The 10213-nt window shown below is 36.9% G+C and overlaps 1 protein-coding gene across 1 annotated transcript; it reads left to right on the top strand.

Annotated features, from left to right (window-relative positions):
- Positions 1 to 194: 194 nt before the first annotated feature.
- On the top strand, positions 195 to 9767 carry LOC122329560. The gene is made up of 4 exons (XM_043225854.1): positions 195 to 283; positions 1907 to 1959; positions 5767 to 6590; positions 9096 to 9767. The coding sequence occupies exons 1-4, from the start codon at positions 195 to 197 to the stop codon at positions 9243 to 9245; spliced, it is 1116 nt and encodes a 371-aa protein (XP_043081789.1). The 3' UTR covers positions 9246 to 9767.
- Positions 9768 to 10213: the final 446 nt, after the last annotated feature.

The following is a 10213-nucleotide window of genomic DNA, read 5'->3' as shown; positions in this document are numbered from 1 at the left end:
TTCAAAGCTAAAAAGCTTAATGGGGTTCTCCTAGCCTTAGATGTTTCTCCTCGCACTCTTCAGAAGAAATAAAACGCCTTACTTGCATTAAGAGCAGCTATAAAGTTTTGTTCAGGTATCGGCAGACGTCACCATGACCAGTTACTGAAGCGTGTCCAAGTTCCTGGTTACTGTTGTGTGTCTTGTGTGTAATTATGGCGTTGGGTGTAAACATGTCCATGTCGAAGCGTTCAGAAGAGACCATGAAACAAACGTGTGCCAACATGGAAAATAAACCTAAAAGGTACAGTTATTAGCTGCTTTTGGCTATTATGCTTCCTAAATTTTACTCAATATTGATCTGCATGTTAAATCATTTAAAGGGCCAGTAAAAAATTCCATCACCTTCATGTCATTAAAACTCGACTTAAACACGACTTTAGAAAATAATATGGCCCACAAGTCGTATAGACTAATGTAAGAATGCTACAAGATTATATTAGATATGATTTTATTATAAAGAGCAGCTCAGAAATGCATAATGTAGATTTTTGCATTCCAAAGAAAAAACTAAAATGGTAACAATTTTTTAATGTTTCTATTATCTTCAATGTTTTAATAATTATTGTTTTAATATTATATTACTATATTATTAGTAGTTAATTATTAGTAAAATTAGTAAGAATTTTAATAATGTACAGATTTAATTAGATGTGTCTGCTTTATAACATTATTTTATATATTATATATAAAAACATTCATATTACTATTAATACTATTACTACTAATATTGTATTCATTTACTTGTTTATATATATATTATATTATAAGATAGAAACAGGCTGTTGTAAATATCTAAATTTAAAAAAATTTAAAAAAGATATATATTATTATAATTTTATATATCCCAATTTTGAGTTTATATCACAGTGTGAATTGATGTCTTCATTTCAACTTTATACTGTGTTAGAAGCAGTTGTATTAGCTCTGCTCTCTCTCTCAGTGTTGCCACAATCTGCTGGAGGAATTAAGAGTTCTCACACCGTCAAAACAAGCCATTTCTATTGTACGCTGCACTGAACACAGGGCTGGAACAGAGAAAATGACTCTACTTTGTTTCGCTTCTGCATTACGCCTTCACAAAAAGTGTGCTTTCGAGATGTTAGAAGTGGCTTATGAATAGCGCTGATATCAGGTGAACGTAATGGAAAACAATAGCCAGGAATAATTATGGACTTCCATGACTCATTGCTCCGGGGCTATAGAGTCGTCCTCTATCCGATGAGAGGTTTGATGAGCTTCAGGAACATTAACCCTGTTAGCGTTGTAGCTCCATTCATTTACTTGACTACTAGAACTGCATGTTGTTTTGCTATAGCTTCTATTGTCCTGCCTGTTGCCATCACATCAGAAACAATTCAACACCATCCTGCTGAATACAACACACTAGCTCCTGTCGGTCCTTTCTGTGGAAATGTAATTCAATTTTTGTGGTTCAATCCAGTTAGCAGATCTCTGAAACTATAGCTGAAGTAGCAGAAGCTTTTTAGCAGTTTAAGATACTTTTCAGAAGATTTCTTTCTTTCTTTCTAATAACATTTGAGCATAATTTTAATTCTATTTAAAGTACTGAAAATAGAATAATATAGTTAAAATTAGTTTTATATATACATTATTATATTATATAAATTTTATATAATTTTATGTTATATAAAACAAATTTTAACTGTATTGTTTTATTTTTATATATATATATATATATATATATATATATATATATATATATATATATATATATATATATATATTCAGCTACATAGATAGATTCAGTATCTTGTTTAATGGTGAAATTAATAATGGCTTATTTCACTTTTTTTAGTCTTCAGACTTTGTATTCTGAAAATTCTGCATTTAATTTTTTCCACAGAAAATGTGAGAAGAGGGATCTGTGCTGTGCTTGGGAAAGTTCCGATATCAGCGGTAAGCAATCAAACCCATTCATATTCAGTCAGGGAATCCATGTAAGTAATGGCTTCCATCGTAGCTGAAAGGAATAAAATGCTGCCAAAGAAAAATCAATAATACTCTCTGAAATGGCTCTAATGCCACATCAGCGTCCTAATCAGAGTCCTGAGTGACGGTCCCACTGAGTTCCCTTAAACATGGTTTAGTTCTAGCAGCAGGAGAGGAGATAATGGACGGCGCTTGTGTTTTCCTCTGTGCGACCTGCGTCTAATTACACAGTTGCTTTCACCCGCTGCTACGGGAAATTCCTTGCGGGGATCTGGAGGCGTCCATTATGCCCGGCGCAAACATTTGTCTGCTACTGAGTCTAGCTTGCTACCCAGCATGCCTCAAAATCACCTCGCAGTGTGTATCGGGACTGAAAGTCACGACTTCCTGCCAATCACTCAGCACGCAGAGGTTTCTCTGCACACGGAGACAAGAGGACAGATGCTTAATTTGCACGTTTTGACTGGTTATTATGTTTGTTTGAGCCTTTAACTATTGTTTTGACTGGAGGGTGAGAACTGATTTGTCGCTAAAGCAGTTTTTGGAAAGACAATAAGCAGGCTTGGAGTAATGTGATATTGCTATTCAGTTCAGCAAATTCCAGAAATATTTATTAATTACTTAAATGTTGCTTTTTAATAAGTATTCATTTTGAATAACATAATGATTTAGTGGAAGAATTTGATTGGAAAACTACTTTTTACATTATTTTTACAGCATTACAACTGCTCTCTTTTCCATGTGTCCCTATTTTTTATTTTAAATGAACGTGGCATGTCATTCGTTTTCTGAGCAACTTTCAAGCAGCTCAACAAGTGCACTGTGTGAGTCACGAGACTATTAGATGAGCAAAAGACACTTTAAAATCACAATAGCACGCGGATTCATATGTGCTCAAACCATATATAATTATTGTAATTGATATGATTACCAATCTAACTCATTGCTATGGACCTTTCTGGCACTGACATTTTCTCTGTCAAAGATAAAAAGAAGGAACAGTTCACCCGAAAAAGAAAATCAGCAAAAACTCTATTCAGATTTAGATATATTTAGCATTGATATAAAACCCTTGCTCACCGGTGAAAGCTCTGCAGTGAATGGGTGCTGTCAGAATGAGAGTCCAAATGCTGATGAAAACATCCCAATAATTCACAAGTAATCTACACCACTCCAATCTATGTACAGTGAAGTACCGAGAATCTAGAAATCCGTTTTTGGATCCGTATCTGAACTTTAAACGGCTCACTCTGGGAAAAATATCAGTTCATAATCCATAATAATGCTTCCTCCAGTGAAAAAGGCCAGCACCTGTTGTCTTCTCACAACAAAATCAATGCACCAACATATTTCTTTATAAGTTTTGCTTTGTAACAATGCTCGCTCTGTGCATATTTCTCTACTGATTTGGAGAACATAACTGGAATATTGTGTATAGAGAATTTAGCTTTTAAAAATATTTATTGATGACAATCACAAACGTGCAAGTTTTGATTTATTTTTATAAGACTCTCACTCTCTGACGGCGCCCATTCACTGCAGTTCAGCCAACTTTTGGGTCAACTATTCCTTTAATCGTAACATTAGGACTTGTTCATTAATAATTTCACGTATACTGCATATTTATGTGCAGAGAAGAAACTCTCGCTTTGACAAATTCACAACAGGTGCAAGTACGTAGAAATGTGTTCCTGTCGTCATTCATCGTTGTTGATGAATCTGGATTATTCTAAACGAGGGCAGGTGTATCTACAGTACAACTATTCATTTGCATAAACCAAACACAGGGCATGTTCATATAAAGTCTTTCCAAACAAAACCAATTCTCAAAAAAAGAGTCTTTAACTGACATCTGTTTTAGAGTTCATAACTCGCAAGCTGTGCATATGACTTTACAAGCTGCATTTCTTTCAGTTCTATTTCGCGTCAGTATTTGCATCTTTTCAAAATGCTGTGAATAATAACCAAAAAACTAACATTCATGCTGCATATTATGCAGAGGTCTCACAGGAGCAAATATAAGCCAGATGTTGTTTACTCCAATCTCATTATATATACAGCAGGGCCCTAAAGTCTGAAACCACAGTGAAAATGTGATTATAAAAAAACAACAAAGAAAAAAAGCCAGTTTAAAAATAGGAAGAAATCTGTAAGATTTCTTGATCACTCTGATCTTGGACTATTTGTACAGATGCTTAAATATTCCACCATCAACACAAGGTTTGTCATGCTGGATAACACGATCATCAGGTTGAACTTGTGGAGTTCATTAAAGCAAGGGAGATGTTCCAAAGTTCATTAAATAGAAACATTTCAGCTTGGCGATTTTTAACTGAAAAAGAATTGAAAAACATGCTGTGTCTCAGATTTCGGACCCCCAATATATTGCTCTCCACTCTCCTGAGGTTAGATGTTGAAGACATCTGCATTTAAACTTTCCACCTTCTCTGGAGCAAACGGTGAGTCATTGTGAGTCCCACAGCGTCAGTGCAGCTTTCTGAAAGATAGCCGTAGAGTGGGACATCGATCAGAGCCGGGCCGCGCTGGGCTCAGACCTGACATTTAAAAACCGGACCTGTGATTAATCATCGGCCTAACAGGGCTCAGACTTCACAGCATTCGTAATGAAGCCCCGTGGACACTCAAAGACCCGAGAGCAAGAAAGCAGGAAGGTTTAACGTCGCTGTGATAGGCATAACCTTGTTAAACGGTCTAAATAGGAATGTTTATATTTACCCAAATGTCCTAGAAGGATTCATTCTTCTTCCCAATGCAGGCATTAGATCTTCTCAACGTATTTTAATGCAGGTATGAATCAGTATCAATATGCCCTAAACCCGCTTATAATAGTTTATAGGATTACTTTAAAATTACCGCCAGGAGTTGCAGCAGGTAATGGATCATCAGAATAGCCTTTCCAGCTATTCTTTTTTTAACAATAGCACAAATAGTGCTGTACCTCATCTGTATTGGGGTGGCATTGAAAAACAATGAAATATTGTGGATATTTCCAGAAAACAATGAATATTGTGGATACTACTTATTTGGCTGGATTATGAGGACACAGAATTGTGATCATACTACATAAAGGTGATTTGGTAAGTTAGTATTTCCAGTCAAAAGCTTTCAGATCGCATTGGTCAGAGCAAGATGCAAGATTTCTAATTGCTTCTGTGCATCAGGTCCACTTTATTAAGCTATTTATGAAGGTGCTGTACTGATTTATTACTCATTTTATTGCAATTGTACAGTATTATTTTATTTTGTATATGCAACTTAGCTGTTTTAGTGTACATTAAAACAAATGCATTTTTACAAATTTACTGTCAACTATAGATGCTGCATCCATTGCTGCAAAATATGGTATTTTCCACTCATAATTTTGATATTATCGAATACATCAAAAAAAAAAACACATGAAGCATCAACTGATGTGCATCTTTGTGTTGAAACTAATTTTACTCAGAGAAATATATAAAATATTAGGCTACAAGAAATAAAGCGGGAAACAGAAATACAGAAATACATTAAAAAACTGATAATAAGAAATGTTTCTTGAGCTGCAAATAAGCATATGAGAATGATTTTTGAAGGATCATGTGACATTGGAGACTGGAATAATGGCATTTTAGGAATAACTGGCATTAAAACAGAAAATAAACATGTTAAACAGTAATAATATTTCACAGTAGTCAAGTTTTTACTGTGAGTCTTGATAAGGACAATAGTATTCTTTCAAAAACATTTAACAATTTAATCTGCTTTTTTTAACAGATGATAATGCATTTCACCAGTACCAGAAGGCTAAACAGAAGGTTAGGCACAAGTGCAGTTACTTGGACGAGAGGAACATCATTTTGTCCCCTCATTTATTTGCTCAGCCCAGGTCATGCGCACCCCGAGCAAATGATGCATTGGATGAAGCAAACTCAAGACGGAAAGCATCTCAGATCAGCGTCCCCACTAAATCTGCCAGCCCAGACGTGAACATTACCACTGAGAGACCAAGTGCCCCAGATCCGAGCTGTGTACCCATAAATCCCAGCGTATCTAGCGATTCAATGACCCAGAGGCAAAATACCGTCAGCGAGACCTCACTGCAAGTGCATATCGTCGAAGCGAACGGGATTCTGCCAATGATTGAGTGGATTCCCGAATCATCTCATGAGGAAACGACGGAGGAAACCACACCCTGGAGGTGTACTGGACTCGTCTCAGCGAACAACGAAGCTCTTTGGAAAAAGACATCTGGAAAGAAAATCCAGTGGTGCCATGAACGCCTGGCTAAGGCGGCCCACCTTGAGTCAACATCGCCCACCGCAGCCGCAGCCAGAACAGTGACCCGGAGACTGGCACGAGGAAGAGGTTACAGAGGGACAAGCAGGCACAGAGAACAGAAGCTCAAACCTCTGGTGACTCACAAAGACCTGCACAATAGCTACTACAGTCCGTCAACGCTGCAGAATCGCTATGGATGTCTCTATAGCCCTCGCCAACCGCGGTTGAGACACAGTCCGGGGGGAGACTGGCGAGACGCCACGCAGAACCTTGACAGGAAACAGCAAGGACAGCAGAGAGAGTTTTCAGAAGCCGTTGGGGTAAGATTGACTACAGACTTTTTGGTCTAAAAGCCAAACTCTTCCATTTTGCTGCTTTTGAGATTTGTTTTCTGTCCACTTCTTTCTGAGACTCGTCAGTTGATCGATGTCCCGACTCGAACTTCTCACTTTTAAAGCACGAAGGCCAATTTTTACAAGCACGCGAATTGAATGAGAACCAAAACAATGTGTAACACAATAAGGCTGCTTGTTCTCGCCGCGCGGATTGATTGTTTTATAAGGACATCGACCCGTTTCGTGGTAAACAGAAATGAATGATTTTGTTACGCAATCAGCCTCTTTTTGATTCCCGATGAACGCTGGGATATGGGCTGGTGGCTATTGTTAGCTGCAAAGCATTACAGGAGTAATTTAGATTGTAGGTTTTTGGAGTGCATGCTAAACTGCTGTAGTAAAATGTAAGGATATGTCAGTGCACGATGCATAAGGCTGACAAAGAAAATTCTGTGTTTGTAGAATGTATTAAATCTGAAAAATTAAATGTATGAAAATATATAAAAAATACCTAAATAACTATTCATTTTTATTTTGACGTCATTTAGAGGTCAGTATAGGCTCATTTGTAAGGTGGCCAAGACAGCTCAACGTGCTGCAACTTAAAAAAAAAATATATGCAATTAGAAAAAGCACCAGCAAATTAAAACTTTTGTGCTGCAGATACGCGCAACGTGACCAAATACAAAAAAAAAGCATTGTAACTAGCATAGTTTGTTATTTTGATACCGTTTGTATATAATCACAGGTAAAATAACATTAGTGTAGCAAAACCATATGGGTCATTTTTGTATGGAAAGTAATATTAGCAAGCCAACTTACAAGTAACTGTGTATTTAGCCAGCCTATTTAGGCTAATATATATATATATATATATATATATATATATATATATATATATATATATATATATATATATATATATATATATAAACATAGAATTCAGTGATATCTTGTTTCGTTCCTGTTTTATTTATTTACTCCAATTTAAGGCTGTATAAGTGAGCAAAACATTCATGAGAAACTTAATAAACTTCTATACACCTCGTACACCTCCGTAACAATGTGCACGATACAATTCTCATCAAATAATAAAGCACTCACCTGTCACTTGTAATAACTTAATAATAATTTACCCGTATTAAAAAGTAAACGCGGCCAACAAAATAGCTTGTGCTCGGTGCTAGCTGTTAGCCACTCGGAGCACTCATAGTTGCAATCTTTGAAATGGCTCATAAAAACTCTTCCTTTCTCAGTTATTGCATTGTGTCTGCAAAAGGGCGCCTTGAAAAAGGCGTTTTTCGTGTACCTGCAACAATCTCTCGCGTAGGCGCCGATGACCGCTGCTGTCGTTTTCCTTTCATTAAATTTCACTTTCGTTTCTGGGAAATCCCTGACTAAGCGCTGAGGACCGGCTGTCACTGAACGTCAAACTTTGATTGGCTGATGATTCTGTCACTAGCGCTCGTAACTCAGACGTGAAGTCTTTCGACGAAAGGGAATCAATAGGCGTTGACAGGTGTGTTCGATTTATATTGGCGATGCAGTGCGCCGACATCAAAATACCGCGAGAGCGATTATAACGAGCATATGGAGCCAACGGCTGTCAAACGCTCTCGCGGTACTTTGATGTCATACACCGATACTTCGCTGCATTGGCGCGAACACACCTACTATCTGTACCGCTGGTCGCAGACTATTTTTACGCGTTTCTGGATTGTGTTGCGATTATTTGTAGCCCGTTGTTGTATTTGGTTACATTGTGCCTACCCATTTTTATATTTGGTTGTGTTGCGATTTGCAGTGTTTCTATATTGTGGAAGACATTTCAGAGGCTTATGACAACTAAGCTGTGCCATGCTCCTTTCCTGCATTAAGTTTCTTAAAACGTTTTTTTTTTTTAACAATCAATAGATGCGTTTTCAAGGCAAAATGACATGCATCATTAAAATATAATATCAAAAAGCATAATCTACATACATATGCTACCTACACAAGATAGCTGCCAAAAGGAAAGTTGTTTGAGTAGTTTTTCTTCAGAATAGCTTGCACTACTACATATACAAACAGTCCCACAATGCATATTAACAAAGCGCATTATTCCATGTTGAGTTTAAACAATCCAATTAACTTCAAACATGCATTACTGAACCGTGAAGTGACCGAATCAAGGGTATTTCCTTCGTAATGTGTCCCAGTCATGCCAAATCACCCTTTATATTTACGCCCTGCTTTATTGTGAGTAAAGCTATATAATTTTGGGCTTTAGGTACGACTCTCAAAAGATCAAAAGGCTTTTCTAAGCACCGGTGGCCTATTTCACAGCATTCCCAGAATGAGACTTCGAAAGTCAAAAAATCTCAAAGCAGGAGAACGCGTTTCCCTTCGGAAACAGAGCCTTTCCACTTCGACCCTTTTGAGTGACGGTTATAAATGTGAGCCGGTCGGATCGCTCCATCTTTTTCTGATTGCTTGTTTGTTGCTCCTCAGGACATGCAGCGTCAGTCAGGAGGCCCGAAGAACGCCGAATCCCCTCCAACGCCGCACCACGTCACTTTCTCTCATATTTTACAGGTCCTCCAAAGCAAACCGGCCAATTTTCCAGAGGTCAGGGGCCAGAGATGCCACAGGGCTCTTTAAACGCTGCTGAGAGCGTTCGATATGAGACACCTTTCCTTTCACAGAGCGCGCGAACCGACGGAGTGCTAGTAAAAAAAAAACCCACCACGGGCTTTAGAATATATTTTTTTTTATTCAAACTTTGAAATTTCATCGTCTCTACAGTGTAAAAGGTCATGGATTCAAAGCCCTAAAAGGACTCGAAGAGATGGATTAACACCGATTTGGGAGAAAATCCATCTATAGCATCCAAATAAACCATTTAGTAATGACTCTCGAGGCGGGATGGGAGAAGAAAACATAGGAATCGGAAGTTAAAAAAAGCTTTTGAGGTCGAACGAACATCTTTTAACAACCAAAATCTCTGTGCAGGCTATAAAACGGAATATAAATAAACATAAACACGATTAAAAAACATCCATTTGGTACACAGTAAACCAGTGTGATACTACAGCTAAAATTCAAAGAATAAATACAGTACAATATGTACTTACAGTATGCCATCGTACACCCACGGACCCCCAGCCACACATACATGTACAGCACAAACATAAGAAAATAAACATTGATCATCTCTGACAAAAAATTATAGTCATGTGCATTTACACTGTACACACCATGTTGGTTTTCACCGTAATACTGCAACAGGTGCTGATCGCTTTCTTTTATCTTTTTTTATGCTTGTTTTTTTTTTTATGCATTATAAAGTGCAGCTATCCCAGACTTCTGCGATTAGTGCTTTAGCAATAATATACCATTTATCACACTAATATATATATATGTTTGTATATATATATATATATATATATATATATATATATATATATATATATATATATATATATATATATATATATCTATATATATATATATCTATATATATCAATAAAAAATATACATACTATTTGAGGGAAGCCAAATGGGAATTTTTCATGAGATATGAAGAATCACATTATTGCTTTTAAGGTTAAAAATTGGTCACATCAGCA

This window comes from Puntigrus tetrazona, chromosome 24, assembly GCF_018831695.1.
Source record: "Puntigrus tetrazona isolate hp1 chromosome 24, ASM1883169v1, whole genome shotgun sequence".
Classification (NCBI taxonomy): Eukaryota; Metazoa; Chordata; class Actinopteri; order Cypriniformes; family Cyprinidae; genus Puntigrus; species Puntigrus tetrazona.
This window is presented reverse-complemented; position numbering and strand designations above follow the sequence as displayed.

Coding starts and splice junctions, on each gene's coding strand:
- LOC122329560 (XM_043225854.1), top strand. CDS start 195: ATGGCGTTGGGTGTAAACATGTCCATGTCGAAGCGTTCAGAAGAGACC. Junction 284..1,906: donor ATGGAAAATAAACCTAAAAG/GTACAGTTATTA, acceptor TTTTTTCCACAG/AAAATGTGAGAAGAGGGATC. Junction 6,591..9,095: donor AGTTTTCAGAAGCCGTTGGG/GTAAGATTGACT, acceptor GTTGCTCCTCAG/GACATGCAGCGTCAGTCAGG.